The sequence below is a fragment of the Vulpes vulpes genome, chromosome 16 (genome assembly GCF_048418805.1).
Source record: "Vulpes vulpes isolate BD-2025 chromosome 16, VulVul3, whole genome shotgun sequence".
Lineage (NCBI taxonomy): Eukaryota > Metazoa > Chordata > Mammalia > Carnivora > Canidae > Vulpes > Vulpes vulpes.
This window is the reverse complement of record NC_132795.1, coordinates 81,984,273-82,007,796: the sequence shown is the minus strand read 5'-3', so window position 1 is coordinate 82,007,796 and position 23,524 is coordinate 81,984,273. Positions and strand designations below refer to the sequence as shown.

The 23,524-nt window shown below is 33.9% G+C and overlaps 1 protein-coding gene across 1 annotated transcript; it reads left to right on the top strand.

The window, feature by feature from the left end:
• The first annotated feature begins 5,618 nt into the window (after positions 1-5,618).
• On the top strand, positions 5,619-21,220 carry PFDN2 (prefoldin subunit 2). The gene is given in 3 exon segments (XM_072741608.1): positions 5,619-5,693; positions 20,675-21,008; positions 21,011-21,220. Coding segments are annotated over 3 exon segments (507 nt in total). The 3' UTR covers positions 21,109-21,220.
• Positions 21,221-23,524: the final 2,304 nt, after the last annotated feature.

Genomic DNA, 23,524 nt, shown 5'->3' with positions numbered 1-23,524 from the left:
GCTTCTCCCATATGCTTGCTAGTCCTTTATTCCTCTCCTGGCCTGATGCTATCTTATTCTTTTTCTGAATCTGTCTCTAGCTCCAGAATCCCAAGTCTCTCTTTCCCTTACTCGGTTCACTTCAGTCTAAAAAACTCGAAATTCTACTAAGTCTTCTGAGACATTGAATCTCCCCAATTGTTATTTTAATTTTCTTCTTTCCTTCTTTGCTATACATTCTGGAAAAATAATCTGTTTTCCTACTACCTTTAAAATAAAGTATCCCCTGGTGCTGTTCTTACTAGCACCTTATAAATCTGTAATATAGCTTCTTAGCTGTTTCAGGTCCTTGGATCCTTTAGCAATTTCATGAAAGTTATGGGTTTGCCCCTCGATAATGCACATGCTTAGAGAATTCTTTATATAAGTTTAGGATATTCAGACCCCTTGAAGCTCATTTATGATGACAAGTAATACATTCATCTTAAAGCATCTCTGAACTCTTTTTCTATAGTCAATCCCTATAGATTCCAATACCACCTACATAGTTGTAGATTCTCAATACATGAATCCTTCTCTTGGTCATCTCTCTTTGCACATTGCACACTCAATGTGTCCAAAATTAATTATAATATTCCCTTCAAATCTATACCTACCCTTACTTCCTATCCTGATGAAATGCAGCATGATGTCCCAAAAACTGGGGGGAACATCCTTGTCACATTTATCCTTTATATACGATCTATGAGGAAGTCATTTGAGTATATTCTTAAGTTTCTCAAGTCTTTTCCATATTGTTTCTATTTATTGTTACTGTATCTGGATGTGTCATTTTCAACCATACAACCACAAGTCCTATAACCAACAATCATCATCATGTCCACACCTCCATTTTAGAGTCACTTTCAACTAATATCCATCAAGGTATCCCACACACTAAACGTAATTCATTCAACTTAGCTCAGTTGTAAAGGCAGCTTAACTCCTGTCTACCTTTCCAGCTAAACGTCCTGTTGATCATTAATATTTAACTTGACATCTAGTTATAATGAACTATTTGTGATTCCCAACATATGAAATATATTTTTCTAGACAGTTTGGCTTTGCATCCATGGTTGGCTTTAGTCAGAATATTCTCCCTTCCCCTGATTACAGAGAAACACTTACTAAATCCTCAAGACTATAATCAAAGCTGCAGGGAAACTTCACCCAAGTTACCTTTCCAAGCTTTGATATTACCCTTTTTTCAGCTTCAATAGATCTTTACTCAGGAAGCAGGACAATCCAAATAAAGCAAATAAAATATCTAAGTTAAAAGTATTACTAGGGATGTTTTTTTGTTGTTGTTGTTGTTGTTGTTTTTCTTTTTAGCCACTCCAGTTTTTCACAAACTTAGGAAGATCAAATTTTATATTCTTCTGGTTTTTACAAATTTTACTACCCTTATATGGATGTTCCAAATAGCATGTGTGCTTTAATTTTATATGTCCAAGTATTAATAACTGTGGTAGGCAACCCCCCAAATGTGTCTACAATCTAACCCTCAGAACTTATGATTATGACAGTTGGTATGGCAAGGGGAAATTAAATTTGAAGATGAGATATGGTTGCTAATTAACTGAACTTAGACAGATAATCCTGTATCACATGGGTAGGTTCAGTGTAATTACAAAGATCCTTATAAGTGCCAGAGAGTCAAATAAGAAAAAACGGGCCATGGAAGAATGGCCGGAGAAATACCACATTGCTGGTTTTGCTGACAGGCTATGGGGCAAGGAATATGGATGAAGCTGGAAAAGGCAAAGAAATGAATCTGAGACTCTTTAGAAAGGAATATTGTCTTATATTTTAGCCCAATTAGACCTGTGTTAGATGCACAACTTACAAAAATTAAGGTAATAAATTTATGTTCAAGCCATTAAGGTTGTGGTAACTTATTGAAAATGTATACAAAAACCAACATTTACCTTCCCACATTTCTGACATTTAAATCTCTCCCACTGGAAACACAAAATTATGGAAAATATAACATCAGAAAAATTAGAGGAAAACAGTAAGCAAATTAAACTTTGAAAAGCTAAGTAATAATCAAGAGGAACAAAAAATAACCAGAGCCTTAGTTTTCAATAAAATTGAAGTCTTTATAATCCAACTCTAAAGAAAAAATAAAACCAATAAACTAAATCTTTAGAGAGGTCTTCTAAAATCCTCCAATAGTTAAAACTATTTCATCTCATACACTACTCTCTAAAATTTATGAGCAGTTAAAAACACATTTTTTGGAAATTTGATGTATTAAGTGAAATGTATGAATTGGTCTCTTGGAAGAGTGAGAATTATGGGAAATAATTTTATGAGAATTAACCAGTAGTCCTCTATTAATTAAGGCAATGGTGTCAAAACACTGGTTGGGCTTACTAGAAGTTAATCAGAGTATTCCTGACGGGTCCTATATTGACACAAACAACACATTTTTTCTTTTGTACTTATGAACAGAAGAGGGACAATGATATCATGCTCTCTATTTATATGAATATCTGGCTCCAGTTGCCTACTAATTAGGTTTTAAGCTTTATTAAACTTCGGAATACATAAAATGAAATTAGAGTTTATAGAGATTGTGCAAGAGTTGTTATTTAAGACTCTGTAAAGGTGAAGTTTATTTTTCAAAATGTTTTCATTTGGATATTTTTGTCTATTTTTTTTTTCCTTCGTTAACCCACTTTAGAATTTAGCAAATATCCTGAGGGGAACAGTAGGCCTTTAAGGTCTCTAACTTCATGTCCTAGCTCCTATTCCTCTGATCCATAAGTATGGTGTAGCCATACACATCAGGAGGTGTAGCCTTCTTCCTTGAAATACCCTGGGGATAACTTGGCTGCAGAAGTCTCTTTATTTCTCCTGTTTTATCCTCTCTCTGAAGTCTTGACCCTCCTGTTCCTTAGGATCTCTTTGAAGCTTTCAAAGGAATGATTTCTGAGGGCTTGTGTGTGTGTGTGTGTGTGTGTGTGTGTTGTTTTTGTTTTGTTTTTGGCTTTTCTTGCTGGTTGGACGGGGGCATTACTCTGCAGTCAGTTGACCTAATCTAGAAGCAAAAACTCCTCTGATCAAAAAATAATAATAGGGCAGGGATCCCTGGGTGGTGCAGCAGTTTGGCGCCTGCCTTTGGCCCAGGGCGCGATCCTGGAGACCCGGGATCGAATCCCACGTCGGGCTCCTGGTGCATGGAGCCTGCTTCTCCCTCTGCCTGTGTCTCTGCCTCTCTCTCTCTCTCTCTCTGTGACTATCATAAAAAATTAATAATAATAATAATAATAATAATAATAATAATAATAGGGCAGCCGGGGTGGCTCAGCAGTTTAGCGCCACCTTCAGCCCAGGGCCTGATCCTGGAGACCTGGGATCGAGTCCCACGTCGGACTCCCTGCATGGAGCCTGCTTCTCCCTCTGCCTGTGTCTCTGCCTCTCTCTCTCTCTCTCTCTGTCATGATTAAATAAATAAAATCTTAAAGAAAAGAGAGAGAGGGAGAGAGAGAGATTCATTAGAGAATAACTCAGGAATATTTTCTTCATATATAATCATTATTACTTTTTAAAAGATTTTATTTATTTATTCATGAGAGACACAGAGAGAAGGAGAGAGAGAGGCAGAGACACAAGCAGAGGGAGAAGCAGGCTCCATGCAGGGAGCCCGATGTGGGACTCGATCCTGGGACTCCAGGATCACACTCCAGGCTGAAGGCAGGCACCAAACCTCTTAGCCACCCGTGCTGCCCTCTAATGAATATTTCTAAGATACCTTGGCAATATAGCTATATTTAGAAACCAGCATCAGATATATGTCACCAGCCATTTGCAAAATGCTTTATATAGAACAAATACAACGGGATGAAAATGGTCTGGCTTTTGAGCAGCGATTATTTTTCCCAATCACTTACTGTTGCATCCGTCTGTCTTGGCACTTCTCCTTTTCACTGACCATTTTAATTGTCTGTTATATTCCTTTTTAGTTAGGAGGGAAATTAATACATCTTTTGGTTGGGGGTAATAGAAATATAAGAAATTAGTTTCATGAGGTCCTTACTGATGCAGAGAAATTTGAAGTGTGAAAAATAACCCATAATCTAGTACTTGCACAAAGAAAATTTGTAAAGTACATAATACTGAAGTTTATCTACATCACCTCTTATCCCCAGTTTGTCTTCCCAAAGTTTACCAGTGTTACCATTTTCTGTAATTACTTGCAAAAGAAGTAAAAAAGAGAAAGTAAATATACATATCTATTTTTAATTTTTATGCAAAAGAGATAATCGCATACATATAATTACCTAGTAAAATCATTTGGAGATTCATTTATTAAGCAAATACTTCTAGGTGTCTATCATGTTTCTAGAATTGAATTTTAACTTTCTCATTTCCAGCTTATGACTCTGAGCAAATTTCCTTAACATTCTGTCTCAATTCCTTTATATTTAAAATAGAGGAAATAGTTGTCCCTATTCAAAGTCTTTGTGAGAACTGAGTAAGTTGCTACATGCAAAAGTGCCTACAGTGTCTCGCTTGGCAGGTAATAAGCATCATATAAATGGTAGATCTTATTATTGTTCTTCTTTCAATTATTACCTTTCAGGTAGTGTTTTAGACACTGAGAATTTATTAGTAACAAGGTTGACAAAGACCTTGATTAAAGGAAGGCTAGTTTCCCATGCTGGAAGGAGCAGACAATAAACAAGATTAGTAGGTAGAAGAATAATATCAGCTACTGACATGTACCATGAAGATAATACGAAGTTGATATAACAGACTAGAACCAGGTGGAGATGAGGGAGGTAATCAAGCAATTCTGGTACAGTGGTTGGGGAAGGCCTTTAACATACTGATATTTGAGCTGGGATGTAAGAAGTGGGAGTCCCATGAAGATGAGAGGGAATGTGTTTCATGTAGAGAAAAGAGAAATTTTTTAAAAAGTCTCTGACTTACATGAAACTGAGTTTGATGTTTCATGTAAAAAAAAAAAAAAAAAGTAAAAGTGTTCCCTTTTTAAAAAAGCAGTGAACCAGAGAGAGTGGGATAAGAGAGAGGTTACATAAAACATGGGGAGAATGTCTTTTGTTGGCCATAATAATAGAGCAACTGGTACCAGACTTGCTTCCCTACTATGTACAGCTGTAAATTGGATGAGTTCTGTAAAGTGCTTCCAGTTGTTGGCAAACAGGTTATATCAAGCTATGTCTTGTGTTCAGCTAGTAAATCTGACAAGAAGCACTTTCCTTAGTGCAGTGCAAGCTGGTGGAGCACCATCAGAGTGGCTGTGTTGATAAGCTTGAAAAGACAGACATTGTAGTTGGCATAGCTCCAAAGTGTAAGGGTCAAGAAGAGAAGTCTACACAGGAGGGTGAGGAGTGGTGGAGGGGTGGACTTAGAATCTGTACATGGGGTTCAACAGCAGATTTTTTTTGCAGAGAACTTGTCTGCAGATATACTGGATAAGACTCCATAAAAGCCCAGCAGAGAGTAGTCACTATGGGGCTGAGAGAAGACAGATACCAGAGGTCATGTGTTTTGTGAAACCTTAGAGTTCCAGTGTAGTACCTGGAGAAATCTTGCTGAGCCTCTCAGGCATTCAGATAAGACGAGGAATGGAAGACCAGGATTTTGGAGAAAGAACAGGGACTATGCCCCAGAACAAGGTTTGGCAAACAATGACTATAAAGGTAAATATGGTAAATTTTTTTTTGGTAAATATTTTTGTCACATATTTCATCTTGTTTTTTTTTAACAAATCTTCATCAATGTAAAAATTTTTTAGTGCGGGGGTACCTGGGTGTCTGGTTGAGTATCTGCCTTCGGCTCAGGGCGTGATCCCTGGGTCCTGGGTTTGAGTACCACATTGGGCTCCCCAGAGTGAGCCCGCTTCTCCCTCTGCCTAGGTTTCTGCCTCTCACTGTGTCTCTCATAAATAAAACTAAAAAAAAAAAAAAAAATTAGCGTAGACAAATACAAGCCACTGGATTTTATCTCCTGGCTTTAGTTTGCTAACCTCTAGTATAAATATAAATCTAAATTCTAAGGTTAAAAGCAAAACTAAAATAGATCCACCATAATAAAGAATAAAATCAAATCTGAATGATCAAAAAGGCTCCCCCAAATTTAACTGCTTATCAGGAAAAATCAACATTGATTAACATTAAGCTATGGTTTATAACTAACTATATAGTGTATCATCAACAAGCTGGAGCATAAACTCAAACACATATATAAAGCAAGAAAATGCAATCTACAATAAAAAAAGGGGGTGGGGGAAGAGCCAATAGAAGCAGATGTCAAAGTTACCCAGATGTTGAAATCAACAGACAGGAATGTAAAACATGTATTATAAATATGTTCATGGACTTAACAAAAGGATAGTCATATTGAGTGAACATATGGGGAATCTCAGCAGAGAAATGAAAACTATTTTTAAAAGAAGCAAATTGAAATTTAAGAACTGAATTATAAAATACGTGAATTGAAAAATTTACTTGATGAGCTTAACATGAGATTGGAGACATCAGAGTAAAATGTCAGTGGCCTGGAAAACAGATCAATAAAAATTAAATGAATAACAAAGAAAATAGACAAAAATAAATGAACAGAGCCACAATGAGAGGTAGAACATTATTAGGCAGTAAAGCGTTCGTTATTGGCATCTTAGAAAAAGAGGAATATACATTGGAGCAGAAGAATATCTGAGGGACTTATGGATAAAATTTTTCTCAAATTTGATGAAAAATATTTGCAATTTAGAGATTTACAAACTTTTATGAAACTCAAGTAGGATGAATACAAAGAGAGCATGCCTAGAAAAATACTTTAGTTACTGAAAAGCAAAGATGAAGGAAAACTCAAAAATTAGCCAGAGATGAAGGACACATTATAAAGAGAGAAACTAAGATCCTTTCCTCAAAAAAGGCTTAGACACCTTTCTTTCAGTCACCATGATTCAAATACCACTTTTTACTGCTTGTGTCCATTTAGGTCACATAAAACAATAAAAAAGATAAATTATATACGCACATATGTACACACACACACACATACCACATGTAACCACATGATTGATGCTGGAGAAGTGCTTTGCTTTTTATGTTTCGTTGAATTTATACAAAATGTTGGATTTGTATTAGATAAGATTTAAGTGACTATATTTCCTAAAGTTTGCCTTAGCATACCTCACTGATTCTAAGGTGTATCCACACATATTGACCTTGCTAAATGGAAATAAAATTTTATAGACAAAATGACATTTCATTTTTTTTTAAGTGCTTTGTATACCTCATATATTTGTAGACAAGAATCCTTTGTTTTAAGCCTTCTAGTGGAAGCCTTTAAGGTAAACTAAAGTCAAATAAAAATGGTTTTAACCTGTTTGTTTAAAAAGTAAATGAATAGCAATGCCATACTGAAATTATTTTAATTTAGTTTTTCAGATTTTATTATAAACTTCACTCTCACATTGAACACAGCATATGTGCAAAATCTATAAAATGTTTCTTTGCTTATCGTATAAAGCAAGTTAATGCCTCAAAACATATGTTATCTGAGCAATCTCCAAATGCTTTTATCAATACATCCTATTTTGTATGGGGTTTGAAAAAGGTCATCAGTCTACAAGAAGTTGAGAAAGCTCTGCCAATTTTTATGTCTTGGCTTGGCATTAGCAGTCACACTGTCAAACGTGGCCTTTAGAGAGAATTTTGACCTACTGGAAAACAGGCAGTTCAGCTGGAGCCTCTATGGAAGAAGTCACTTGATGGGCATATCTAAAACAGAAAAAAAGAAATCCTTTCTCTGTCTACTTCTCAGAAAGATTCTTTACATGCTAATTTTTCACTTTCATTTAGGGAAAAAAATGAACAAAGAAGTGAATACATTCATTCAGCAATTATAGTCATTATGCGAACTCATAAATTTAAGTTCTTTAGAGCTCACTTCTTGGTTTAGTCTACGCTATTGTTCATTAATTTGAGTGTGATAAAAAAAAAAGGAAGCTTTGGAATAGGAAAGGAAGACAAGCTGAACATTCAGGTTTGCATTATGAGTGTTCTATTCATGTTAAGAATGCGATCATCACCATTTTGAAAATTTTGACTTGAAAAAAATATTATCTAAAATAGATAAGTGGTATTACTTGGTGAATCTTATTTGTATAAAGCTGATACTTTAATAAACATGTTTCCCTTGCTTAACTCCAGTTTGTTTTTTTTCAAAACTGAAATATTTCTTCTTATCCTCTAAATATATTCTCTAAAAAATTCTATATTAAAACTCATACACACGTTTTACATTAACAATTATACTTTTTCAACTTTTTCTGTATTTGTTATATTTACAAAAAATGAAATTGATAATATGCTGATAGGAGATGCAAGAGAGGAGAAATAAAATGCTAAGAGGAAAGTAAGAATTGACAACTTTTTTTTTTTAATAGGCTTCATATGAGGCATGTCCCTGTCCCTCAATGCAGAGCTTGGAGTCACAAGATCAAGACCTGACCTGAGGTCAATAGTAGGACACTTAGCCAACTGAGCCACTCAAGCACCACTTGACAACTCTTCTGGGGGTTAAAATGTCCACAATATTCAAAGCCACCAACCAATTAAATGCAATCCCCATCAAAATACTAAAGGTATTTTTGTAGAAATATAAGAAATAATTTAACGTTTCTATAGAACCACAAAAAGCCCAAATAATCACAACAATCCTGAGAAAAAGAACAAAGCCAGAGATTTTTACACTTCTGGATTTCGAATATACTACAAAATTTTAGTAATTGAAACAATGTGGTACTGGCTAAAAATAGGCATATCAATCAATGGAACTAAATAGCCCAGAATTAAACCACAGCATATATGGTCAACTATCTGATAAGGGAGCCAAGAACACCCAGGGGTAAAGGATAGTCTCCTCAGTATATGGTGCTGGGATAACTGGAGAAGCACATGGAAACACTGAAATTGTACCCCTATTGTATACAACCCATAAAAATTAAAAAAAAAATTAAATAGATCAAGGACCTATACCTAAGACTTGGTACTATAAAGTTCCTAAAAGAAAACATAGAAAAGAAGCTCATCAATACTGGTCGTAGAAATAAGGTTTTGGGCATGATGCCAAAGGATAAACAGCAATAACAGCAAAATCAACAAATGGAACTGCATCAAATGTAAAGCTTCTGCATAGCAAAAGACACTATTAACAAAATGAAAAGACAACCTACAGAATGGAAGAAAATTCTTGCCAACCATCTATCAGATAAGAGTTTATTATCCAAAATATATTTTAAAAAACCTAGGTCAGCTCAATAACAGAAAACAGAACATCTGATTAAAAAATGAGAATTAAATGGATGTTTCTCCTAAGAGGACATCAAAATGGCAAAGAAACACATGAAAAGATGTTCACTTTTCCTAATCATCAGGGAAATACAAATTAAAACCATGATGAGATAATACTTCACATCTGTCAAAATGGCTAACATCAAGAAGACAAGAGATAACAGGTGCTGGTGAGGATGTGGTGAAAAGGGTATGCATTGCTGGTGAGAATAATGCAAATTGGCTAACCCTTGTGGTAAATAATATGGATATTCCTCAAAAAATTAAAAATAAGACCTACCATACAAACCACTTCTGGGTATAAACTCAAAATAAGTGAAAGCAGGATTTTAATGAGATATATGTATTCCCATGTTTGTTGCAGCATTATTCACAATAACCATTGTGAATGGTTATTTAGGGACACCTAAATGTCCCTCAAAAAATGAATGAATAGGGATCCCTGGGTGGCTCAGTGGTTTAGCGCCTGCCTTTGGCCCAGGGCGTGATCCTGGAGACCCAGGATTGAGTCCCACATCGGGCTCCCTGCATGGGGCCTGCTTCTCCCTTTGCCTGTGTCTCTGCCTCTCTCTCTCTCTCTCTCTCTCTCTGTGTCTATCATGAATAAATAAGTAAATCTTAAAAAATACTTTAAAAATGAATGAATAAAAAAGATGTGCTACATATAGAAAATGAAATACTTTTTAGCAATGAGGCAGGAAGATATCGTCTCATTTATGACAACATGTATAAACTTTCAGCAAATTACACTAAGCAAGATAAGTCAGACTAAAACAGGTACTGTATGGTGCCACTTATATGTGGACTCTAAAAAAGTTAAATCTGTAAGAAAAACAGAGTAAAATGGTGGTTATCAAGGGATGGGGCCTGGATAAGAGTGGTGATATTTAAAGGCACAAACTTATAAGGAGGAATAAATAAACCATACAGATCTAATGCATGGTATAATAAATAGAGATTATAATATTGTATATAATTATGGAATGTGATAAACATCACTACATTGGGATATTATAATATATAAATGTATCAAAGTAATATGCTATATGCTTTCAAATTACACAATGTTACATGTCAAATTTGTCTAATTTTAAAAAGTCATTTTCTGTAATAACATTATTTTCTTTTTTCACTACCTACCGTATGCACACACACAGATGCACACAAGCGCACATACTTACACAAATACATCGACATAATAAACATACCTTTGTGATGGGATCTCAGTCTTGTAGGCAATTATGGGGCCATATAAGTGATCACACTTAAAAAAAAATAATTCCAGCATAATTAACATACAGTGTTATATTAGTTTCAGGTATACAATACAGTGATTCAACAATTCTATATATCACTAGTACTTATGGTAAGTGTACTCTAATCTCCTTTCATCTATTTCACCCATCCCCTTATTCACCTCGCTTCTAGTAACCATCAGCTTGTTCTCTATTTTTAAGTCAGTTTATCAATATGGAGATTCCTCAACAAGTTAAAAATAGAACTACCTACCCTACAACCCAGCAATCATATTGCTATTTACCCAAACAATACAAAAATATTAATTCAAAGTGATAAAATTATATGTATAATGGAACATTATATATATATGGAATATTACTTAGCCATAAAATGAATGAAGTTTTGCCATTTGCCATAGCATGGACGGAACTAGAGTATTTTGCTAAGTGGAATAAGTCATTCAGAGAAAGAAAATGCCGTATGATTTCAATCATATGTGGTATGTGTGTGTATATATATCCCTGCATCTTCTTTATCCATTCATCTACTGACGGATGCTTAGGGTGCTTCCCTAATTCAGCTATTGTAAATAAAGCCCAATAAACACTGAGGTACATATGTATTTTCAAATCAGTGTTTTCACATTCTTTGTGTAAATACTCATAGTGAAACTATTGGATCATATTAAAATTCTATTTTTTTTGTTTTGTTTTGTTTCTTGAGGAAACTTCATACTGTATTTCACGGTGGCTGCACCAGTTTGCAATCCCACCATCAATGCACAAGGATTCCTTTTCTCTACATCCTCACCAACTCTCGATTCTTGAGGTTTTTTTTTTTTTATTTTAGTCATTCTGACAGGTGTGAAGTGATATCTCATAGTGTTGATATGCATTTCCCTTGATGCTGAGCATCTTTTTATGTGTCTGTTGGCCATCTGTATTTCTTTGGAGAAATACAAATGTCTGTTCATGTCTTTTGCCTATTTTTGAACTGATTTTTTTTTCTTGGTGTTGTTATAAAAATAACATATATTTTGGGAGGCCCTGGGTAACTCAGTAGGTTGAGCGTTCAACTCTTGGTTTTCACTCAGGTCATGATCTGAGGGTTGTGAGATCAAGCCCCATGGCAGGCTTCATGCTCAGTGCAGAATCTCTTGACATTGTGTCTCTGCCTCTCCTTCTGCCCCTCCCCCCCAAATAAATTTTTCAAAAATACTTTATATATTTTGGATACAGACCCATTATGGAATATATCATTTGTAAATACCTTCTCCTATTCAGTAGGTTGTCTTTTACTTTTGTTGATTGTTTCCTTTGCTGTGCAGAAGTTTTTTTTTTTTTTTTAAGTAGCCAATAATTTATTTTTGCTTTTGTTTTCGTCACCTCAAGAGACATATCCAGAAAAATGTTGCTATGGCTAAGGTCAAAGAAATTATTGCCTGTGGATTCTTCTAGGATTGCTATGGTTTCAGGTGTCACATTTAGGTCTTTTAACCATTTTGAGTTGATTTTTGTGTGTAGTGTAAACAAGTGGCCCAGTTTCATCCTTTTGCATGAAGTTTTCTAGTTTTTCCAATACCATTTGTTGAAGGGATTGTAATGTGCCCATTATGTATTCTTGCCTCCTTTGTCAAAGATTATTTGACCACATAATTGTGGGTTTATTTCTGGGCTCTGTATTCCATTCCATTGATTTCTGTGCCTATTTTTGTGCCAGTACCATATTGTTTTGATTACAGCACATCTGTAGTATATCTTGAAATCTGAGATTGTGATACCTCCAGTTTTGTTTTTCCTTTTCAAGATTGCTTTAGTTATTTGGGGTCTTTATGGTTCCACACAAATTTTAGGGTTTTTTTTGTTCTAGTTTTGTGAAAAATGCTGTTGGTATTTTGATAGAGATTGCATTAAATCTGTAGATTGCTTTGGGTAATGTGTACATTTTATTAAGATTTGTTCTTCCAATCGATGAGCATGGAATATCTTTCTGCTTGTTCTATTTGCTTCAATGTCTTTCATCAATGTCTTATAGTTTTAAGAGTACAAATCCTTCACCTCCTTGGTTAAGTTTATTCCTAGGTATTTTATCATTTAGGTGTAATTGTAAGTAGGATTGCTTTCTTAATTTCTCTTTCTGATATTTCTTTATTAGTATATGGAAATGCAACAAATTTCTGTATATTGATTTTGTATCTTGTGATCTTACTAAATCTTCTGCTTTGAGCAGAAGGCCAAAGCACTACATTATATTGATAAGATTTTTTGCTTTCCTTTGTTTTTGCAACAGGCTCTGTTTACCTTAAGAGTTAAAACTTAATCTTAAATCTTATTTTTGAAGTTGCAACACTAAGCATAGGATGGGGTATATGTAGCCCTCAACAAATGTTTGATTCATCAAACTGAAGTTAAAGTCAGAGAGTAATATAGCCGCCTAATTCAGGATAGTGTCTTAAACTGCTCTTGGCATCAGTCTCAATGTCCTTTGTTTCAACTGTATTGGATTATATTCTTACGTTTCAGCATGGGCTGTATCTTTCCTAATCAGACTATATATGGAATGGTGATGTAATGCTTGTGAAGGACCCTACATATTATAGAAAGTTTTCTGGAAAAAGCCAAAGACAGTGAAAGGTTCTGGTAATAATACCGTCACAATGCATTCTGTTTTTATCATCTATGGTAGCCATTTTGGCCAATATTAGAATCACCTAGGGAACTTTTAAAATCTTATCTTGACTCTAACCCAGAAAAATTACATTAGAAACTTGGGGAATGGACAGTAGTATTTGTGAAACTCCGCATGTGATTCTAACCTATAGTTAGGAAGGATAACTATTGTACTAATTTGTGTGTTGGAAATCAATATCATGTATATAATTACTTATCACAAGAGCAAGTCCCACAAAAGAGAGATGACTAAAATTTTTGCCTAGAATCAAAAACTAACAATTCAATATGATCTTTCAATCACTGGTAAGGTATTTACCAAAGAATCTTCTGGAAGCTCTCTTCAATAAATATAACCTATCTCCTAAAAAAAAGAAAAGAAAAAAAATGAAAACTACCTAGTGCAAGACTTCTGACTTTATCTGTATTAATGTAGAATGAAGAAGAACAGAAACAGTCAATAAGTGTAGGTGAAATGTGAAATTAGTCTTGTAATGTTAGTCCGGTATCTGATTTCCAAAAAGGTGCCTACATACTATTACTTCCACTATCACATGAGTGCTTGAGTCCCAAAGGCATTTTTAATTTTTTATGTTATTTAGGATGGGTTAATTTGTCCAGTAGTAACCTACCAATCTGAAATTTCAGTGAACTAGTACCAATCAAGTCTTCATTCCTATATCAGGAATCTGCTGCATATCTAATTGATTTTCTAGCATAACTGTTCTCTATACTTACACAGTCAAATATCCAAACTTCTGGGGTGCCATCACCATACTGCTAAACAATTACACATCTGTGGCCTATGCATTTGATATGGCAGAGAATTTTGTATGGGATCTCCATTCCCTCAGCCCAAAGGTAGAACATATTCATTCTGCTCATTGCTCATTGTATAATACTAGAAACAAGGCTATACAAGATATGGTAGGTTACTAGCAATTTCTTTCCCAAACAATTCAGTTATTTCCAGGTTTTTCATTCAGATGTGAGTTATATTTTTTTCCCTTGCATTTAGGAATTTCTCTAATCATCAGCTTACATTTAATGGGTGGAATTCTATTTATCTGATGTTTAGACTTTGTGTCTTTTAAATCAAAATTTCCATTTTGATTATTGCTGCAAATAAAATGAATATTCAGTACTGAAACATGGATCCTCATATCATACTATGGTATATTAAAAGACAAATGGGATAACTTATCAAATAAATTAGTTACCACATCTATCTTTACATATTCAAACCCAGATCGAACCATGTAACAATCTAACGTGACTCATAGGCCAATAATAGGATTAATTTCCAGATTCCGGTCCTCCTTTTTCCTACATTTCTGCAACACAAATACTTATAAAGGTCCTGGAAAAGTCCTGATGGTTATCAATACTGAGATTTTCAACTTACCTTTTCATGGTTTTGTAAAGTTAAATACAGATTTAAAAGTTTACAACAGGCCTCATTTCTCAGGGTGTTTCTTTTTTTTTAAATATGTTTTTTAAAGAAATATCAATCTTTTCTAAATACTGAAAACAAATACCACATCTAAAGCTTTGCAGTGTTTATATACAGTATCTATTATGCCGTAAAAGTTACTTAAGTACCAAGAGATAATATCATAGCACCCCAAACCAAGATAAATAAATCAATAAAAACGTACTTACACCAATAGTGGAGTTAGATAAGAATTAATATGCAACAAATGTAGAATGAAAAGGTTTAGAAAATAATAATTATACCAGAAAGCTTGAATCTGTATAAAACAAAGACTATAGAACCAAAAAATACAATTTATGAAATTAAGAAAATGTAGTTGACACAAAGCAAAAGACAGAGTAACCAGAGAGACAGGTCAATGACAAATTGAAATGATTGATAATTGACATATTAATTGAATAGATTGAATCAAAATAAGGAAAAAGAAGTTGAAAATATATAAAAGTCTACTAGAAATACGTGGACTCAAGTAAAACAGCCTCATACAGATGCAATTGCGGTTTGAAAAAGAAGAGAAGAAAGATGTGTTGCATCAACATTTGAGAAAATAATGTTGACTAAATAAATATATCAGCTCACAGATTTAAAAAGAGACCTCATCCATAAGCAAATGAAAGGCACTGCAGGTAAGCATGGGGTAGCAAAACTTCTGAAAGCAAAACAAAACAAAAATCAAATATATACTCAATACCCTCCTAAGAAAAAGACGCACTACTACTCTCCAAAAATAATCAAAAGATTGACAACCAAAAATTATAAAGGTCAGAAAACAATTGAGTAAACCCCTGGAGAAATAACACAAAATAATTGCCAACTTAGAACTTTATGCTGAGAAAAATATCCTTATGAAATTTGGTGAAATAAAAACTTACTTAGACCAAAACAAAGAAATGCAATTCTGAGACTTGCATCAGCAAAAGATCTTCACTAGCAGATATACACAGAAGGAATTTCTTCAAACGAAAGGAAAATAATTATAGACATAGGAAAAAATGAAAACCACTGGTTAGAATAGATATATGAGTAAAAGTAAATAAAGATAATATAAACACAACAATTAAAATGTTTATTTTGATAAAAATGTTAAAAATGATAAAAATATGTAATATAACAATCTTAATGCAAATTGTGTAAGAAGTAACTGGAATAAGGTGTTCTAAGTTTCATTATTTTGAAAGACATTTTAAAATTAATAAATTGTGTATGATTATATTAAGTCAAGATATATATTTAAGTAAAATTTTAAAGGATTTAACTACTCAATGAATGTTGAATTCATCTAAAGCTAGTAAGAAGAAAAATGGAATAACATTAATTAATCTGAAAGAAAGATTAGAAAAGAAAAAACTGTAATACAGTTTGTAATACAGTGTAATACACTAGATATAAATTCAGATATATAGGTTATCATATATTCTCTAAAATATTAAGTATTCATTAATAGATTATGATTGTAAACTGGGTAAAATATGTGCTACTTCTTGGACATGGACTTTCATATGAATATGTTGCATATTTGAAAATAAAATAACAAAATATACTATGAAAAAATCAAAAGACAATTGGTTGGCTATACTAATATCAAACAATGTAGATATTTATGTCAGAATCACTAGAGATAAAGATGGACATTTCATAATCATCAAAAGGTCAATCTACCAGGTAGATATGATGATTATAAACATGTATGCCTCTGGCAATTTAATATAGAATATTATCTTTGAAATAAATAAGTGAAATGAAAATAATAGTCATTATCTATAATCAATTGGGAGATATTGAATTGTATATCTCATAAATCTTGTACAAGCAAATAAATGCAGTAAGGAGAGAAAAAATATAAAAAGCACAAATAAAAATGTATGTAGAATCTATTTAGCAAAGACAAAATACATTTATTTTATAAGTACATTAAAAATATATTTTCCATATATCTTGGATCATAAAGTATATCTAAGCAAATTTAATAGATGAAATAATATTTAGGAATTCCCTGACCAAAGGAACTAACAAAAAAGATAATTAGAAAGTCTCCAACTGTTAGGAATTAAGCAACATACTCTCAAATAACCCATGGGTCAAATTAAAAATCACAATAGAAATTAAAAAATATTTTAAACAGATAATGAAGACAGAGCATATAAACATTTACGTGAAATAGCAAAAACAATGCATAATGGGGAATTTATAGCCTTAAATACATATTTTAGAAAAGAACTAAGACTGAAAATCTATGATCTAAGCTTCTATCAAGATGGTCAGAAAAAAAAAGAAACTCAGAAATATATAGCAAACCAAAGAAAAGAAATAGAAGAAAATAACAAAGATAAGAGCACTTACAGAGAAAAAATTCATAGGAACAGATTAGCAGAAGAGTTGGTTCTTTGAAAATATGAATGACCTTTTAAAATGCTAGCAAGACATAAAGGAAAAAATAAAAAAATTTACAAGTAAATAATATAGAAATAAAGCAATATTACCTCAGACTCTACACACACGAAAATGGAAATTATAATATATTTTAATACTTTACATCAATATATTTGACAATTTTTGAGAAAAAAGTCCTTGAGAAGTATACTTCAAGATTGATACAACAAGAAATATTAATAGTCTTACATCTATTTAAAAGAGCACCGAATACATTCTATTATATTATTCTTTTTTAAAGATGTTATTTATTTATTCATGAGAGACACAGAGAAAGACAAAGAGAGAGAGAGAGAGAGAGGCAGAGACACAGGCAGAGGGAGAAGCAGGCTCCAAGCAGGGAGCCCGATGTGGGACTCGATCCCAGGTTTCCAGGATCAGGCCCTGGGCTGAAGGCGGCGCTAAACCACTGAGTCACACAGGCTGCCCCATATTCTATTATTAAAATACTCTTCAGAAAGAAGATTGTTTGACCACAAAATTATTTTAAATATTGAAGAAAGAAATCAAGCCCAACTTACAACAGTAGTCCAGATTGTGTGTGCGTGTATGCAGTATTTTATAAGATCTGCATAATCTATACAAAAATCTAACTGAGAAGATTCATTTAATTTTTCCTTGTGCAATTCTCCAATTTCTCATCTCTTTAATATTTTAATGATAATTATTTCAATGTTCGTATTGGTTAAGTCCATTAACTACTTATTTACAGGTGGATCTTTAGGTATCATGTGATAATTCTCAGTATTTTCTTCTTGATTTCTAGTTTTGTATTTTTTTTTCTTTTCTAGTCATGTTGTATAATAACGTAGAGGCCCTATATTATGCAGACTTCCTTTTCTCGGTCGTCAGAATGTCAAGCACATCAGTTTAATTCTAATTTGTATGGAGTCAACTGGAGCAACTGGAGACAGTGTTTCAGGTGTAGGAAGGCTCTCACTCCAGTTCTTAGACATACATTCCAAAGTTTCCAATTTAGAATTTAGTAGATATCTCTACTTCGCTGAGATATCTAGACTCTATCTCATCACCACCAGGATGCTAGTGAAAACTCTTCTCTGCTTTCCAGAATGTTACAACTAAAACTGTGCCTCCCACTCCCCTGAAATTCAGATTTGGCTAGTGTCTTGAAGGGGAAATTGACAGTACATTTGAAGCCATTCAAGGGTCTAAAGTTATTTCTGGAGCCCAGAAGTCAGCAAATTAGCCCATGGGCCTAATCCAGCCTATTGACTTTTTCTCTAGCCTAGAAGCTATCAAAAGAACATTTTATGAAATGTAAAATTGTACAAGATTAAAATGTCAATGTCCATAATGTTTTATTGGAAAACAGCTAGACCCATTCATTTATTTACTATCTAGGGCTACATTTGCTACAATGACTGAATTAAATATTTATCATAAAGACTGTATAATGGCAAAGTCAAAAATATTTACTCTCTGGCTCTCAGCAGAAAAAGAAAATACTATCCCCTACTCTAGTTTATAAGACCAACAAAAGTTTCTGTGTCCTATAGCAGTGGTCCTCTGGCCCAAGTGAAGTCAAGATTCTTATTGAAAGTCTACACGAAAAATATATGGTTTCAGATCATAAATTTGAAGAAGGAGAAATATTTAGCTCCTTCTTCAAAATCTTTAACCTTTAATGTTTTTTTGCTTAAAACTGCTCTAATTTATCTAAACACAAATTTTTACTATTTTATGTACCTTTTTGTTATTTTATCTAGTTTTTCTTTACAGGAGCAATCATATACAATAAACTAGTCCATTCTATTTGCAAGTGGAAGACAACCATTAATTTTAAGAATTGACATATTGGCATATTTCATTTTACCTATTATTGGAGGTGTCCAGAAATTTAAAAAGGCAAAAGTTGAAAATATTGGGTTGTCAGAGAGTACCTGGTTTGAAAGGAAGCAACAAAATCTTCTGGTTCAATTTCTTATTTTGTAAATTAACAAATGACAGTTTACAGAGAATTGTGAGCAGGGATGCCTGGCTGGCCTAGTCAGTGGAGTATGCAACTTTTCATCTTGGGGTTTTAAGTTTGAGCCCCACATCGGATATAGAGATTACTTAAAAGTAAACAGTCTTTAGAAGGAAGTGTAACTGGTTTGTCAGTTATCTATCCTTAGAATTTGACAAAAGTCCTTCAACTCTGGATGTAGGAGATATCCTCTGCTGCCTTCTGTCCTCTATGTGACCTTCACTGCACATCTTCATATGTGTGTATAAGTTCAGATGGAGTGGTAGGCTGTCTGTGTTTGTGTATGCACCTACAAGGACCTATGTGTATTTGTGTTACTGACACAATTAGCTAATACTCTGATATTTCAAGTTACTGAAAATTATCTTTTTTTTTTTTTAATTTTTTATTTATTTATGATAGTCACAGAGAGATAGAGAGAGGCAGAGACACAGGCAGAGGGAGAAGCAGGCTCCATGCACCGGGAGCCCGACGTGGGACTCGATCCCGGGTCTCCAGGATCACGCCCTGGGCCAAAGGCAGGCGCCAAACCGCTGCGCCACCCAGGGATCCCTGAAAATTATCTTTAAACTCTTTGACCTGTGTTCTTCTCAAGAGAGAATATTGTCTTCCTGGCTTGTTTGATACTATGAAATCACTAAGGATATTTTTAGGTCGGTTTAAATGTATCCAAAGTGATTTAAATATTATTTTTTTTAAAGTAAAAGCATTAAAGTGTCATTTAAAAAATAGGGTTAATGAGAAAATGCTGACAAATTCATAGTGCTAGTGTCACTGCATACTAGTTTTATTCAAGGCACCAATTAAGTACAAATTTACATTTAGCTAGTCAAAAAGAAATCTTTTAAAAAACTGTATTCAGCTTTTATAATTTTAAGCAGAACTTTCCTTCTAATACTAGACCATATATGCTTATGTTTGCTTCTATATATTAGTTATCTAGGTATATTGGCATATACTTTACAGAAAACAATGGAAATACTAAAATAAATAAATTTCTTATTGTAGAAAATGACCACAAAATTAGACCAACGTACTCAAATGTATCTTAACTCTAACATTCCCATCGACATTAAATATTTTTAAACAAAATCATTAAGTTGAATGAATTTTAGCATCCAGGACAGATGTATCAATCTATCACTGATAACACATTTAGGAGTATATATATCAAATTTTAAGTTTTTCATGAAATCTTTTAGAATTAAATGTTTTAACTCTGTTATAACTCAGAATAAGGCATAACTCAGAACTGGTTATAATTAGAAAACGTTTATTTTGCTGGTGATGTCCATCCTACTGACCTTAGTAATCTTAAACAAATATGTATTATTTGTTTTCAGGCTTAGCCAAATATTTCTTGGTTTTCATGTTAACATTAATTTGTTCCAAGGTGAGCATTATATCAGCATGGTTAAGCTTAGTTGGAAAACTGAGGATTCTCCATTATTTGCCACTTCCATTTTACTGACTTGTTATTATCTTGCTATTACAACAGAGCAGAGGCAGCGGCGTGGGGAAAGGAGCAGTGTCGGCAGAGCAGGTTATCGCTGGCTTCAACCATCCTCGGCAGGAGCAGTGGGGTCTGGCATCCAAAGCAGCTGAGCTGGAGATGGAGTTGAATGAGCACAGCCTGGTTATTGACACCTTGAAGGAGGTCGATGAGGCCCGCAGGTGCTACCGAATGGTTGGGGGCGTGCTGGTGGAGCGGACTGTCAAAGAGGTGCTGCCTGCCCTGGAGAACAACAAGGAGCAGATACAGAAGATCATTGAGACCCTTACACAGCAGCTTCAGGCAAAAGGAAGAGAATTAAATGAATTCCGGGAAAAGCACACATTCGTCTCATGGGGGGAGATGAGAAGCCAGCAGCCAAGGAGAACTCAGAAGGGGCTGGGGCTAAGTCCAGCTCAGCCGGAGTGTTGGTCTCCTAGGAACCAAGGCGTTTGCATTTTTTTCTACCCTGACTCCCACTTCTTCTAATTTCTCTTTATTGTTATTATTATTATTTTCTCTGCTATTGTAATATTTTTTGTTAATTAAATGTTTTGGTAAAAAAAAAACATTAACAACATTAAACACTGATGTTTGTTTGTTTGTTTATTGAGGGGGTAGGAAGAGCAGAGGGAGAGAGAGAATCTTAAGCAGACTCCATGCATGGAACTGGATGCGGAATTCAATCTCATGACCCTAAAATCATGACCTGAGCCAAAATCAAAAATAGGATGCTTAACTGACTGAGCCACCCAGGTGCCCTGATATAACAACAACAAAAAAAACTGTATAACAAAAATTTTTATGTAGATTAAAATAAATTCTTTTTTTCAATTCCTGTAAAAGTTTGTAAAAACTCTATGTGTCCAGTGTTTGGAAATAAAAATATCAAACTTCTTTATTATTATTATTATAACTAGAGAAGACAGGAGAAATGAGGCAGGGTATGATTCCATATAAAAGATGCACATAAGATAGATATAAAGTTGGAATAAACACACAAATTTTTGAATTTACCTGAAGTTTATTTCCTACAGTTAATAGAATGTTTTGAATATTGACCACACATTTTCCTGCTAACATGCCTTTCTTTTTGAGGAACATAATAAGCAGGTGAAGTAGGCACACAGTAACCATTTATTGAAGGATTAACTGAATAAATGAGGATACAGAATTATGAAGAATAACATAAATATAAAGGAAAAAGGAAGGATTAGTAAGTAAGAAACACTTTCTAGTTTTGAGTTTTGTGACACATTTTTAAAACACTGAGTAAAACCCATATAATTCAGAAGATAAATATGTTGCAAGTTAAAACAATGATCAAAGTTTAGTGACTTAAAACAACAAAGCTTTATTCCTAACTTATGCTATCTGCCTAATATGTACTTGCTAAGAACTCACTGTTTCACACTGATGAAAGATTCATCTTATGGGTTCCCATGTTTATCATGCAATGGGAACAAGAAAGCTGTAGGATGTAGCACCTGCTGCTAAATGCTTTCATCCAAAATTTGGTGCACATTTTTGTCCAGAATTGGTCACATGGTCCCATTTAACTTTAAGAGGTGGAAAAGTAAACTACTTGTGTGTCAGGAGAAGACAGGAACTGGATATTATAGATAGAGTGGTAATACTGGCCATGGTGAGGAGATTTTCTAAATCAGGAGAGACTGGGGTATCTGAAGGCTAAAGGGTACAGTTAACCAGGAGCACAAGAGGAAAAGAAAAGAAAAGAAAAGAAGAAAAGAAAAGAAAAGAAAAGAAGAAAGAAGAAAGAAAGGAAAAGAAAAGAAAGAAAGAATGAAAGAAAAAAAGAAATAAAGAAAAGAAAGAAAGAGAGAAAGAAGGAAAGAAAGAAAGAGAAAGAAAGAAGAAAAAAAAGAAGGGAAGGTACAAGAAAAAAAATAGACTCCTCAGCCATTAAAAAATCTTTGGCCATTTAGGCAACACCATGTGGTCTTTGACAGTTTGAGAAGCCTCCATTATTAATTATGAGGTTAATGGATTTCAATTTGATGCAATGAATTACAGAAAATACATTCTTACAAATAGTGAATTACAAGGATAAAAATATCAACCATTACTATATATGTATTCAGTGCTTGATAATTCTGGTATTTTTGCTTTGGGCAATTGGAACAGAGGAAGACAGAGTTATAGCAAGAAGAGCCAATAAACCAGTTATAATAATTCAGATAAGGAGAAAGACTTGAACTTGGGCTTGTAGTTTTGCTGAAATGGAAAACACACACACATACTCCTATACACACACATACTCCTATACACACACATACTCTCCTACATGCAGGAGAAAATCTAGACCTTTCTAAAGAGGGAGACATCTAGAACTTGATAACATATTTAATTTTGAGAGAAAAGGAGAGAATTAGAAAGAGCCCATGGTTATATATTTTAGGGATTGAGAGAAGTGTATTAGTATTCTTATACATAAGTACAAGAGAGATAAGACAAACAATCTTTGAAACAAATCAAAGCATTTGAACAACTTCGCCATAGTGAAAATTATATCGAAGTAGAAATAAGGTAAGACAAACAAGGCTCTCTCTCTGCCTTTGAATAGCAATATGAAATTAAGGGTGAGATAATTTCCTATTCATGGAAGCTATTCTGCTTTGAAATTTACTCATACACTCAGATATGTTAGAAAGGTAATGCACTCTGTAATGTGGTCTTTAAAATGCACAGTGTGACTGACATGGTTTAAATAAAACGTTTAGTTGCAATATCACCCCAAATTATCCTAGCAGGGAGAGCTGAGGCAAACCACCAATTTTGACTCCACATGTATTCCAGATACAGAAAAATGGATAAATTGGCTTCTTTTGTGCTCTC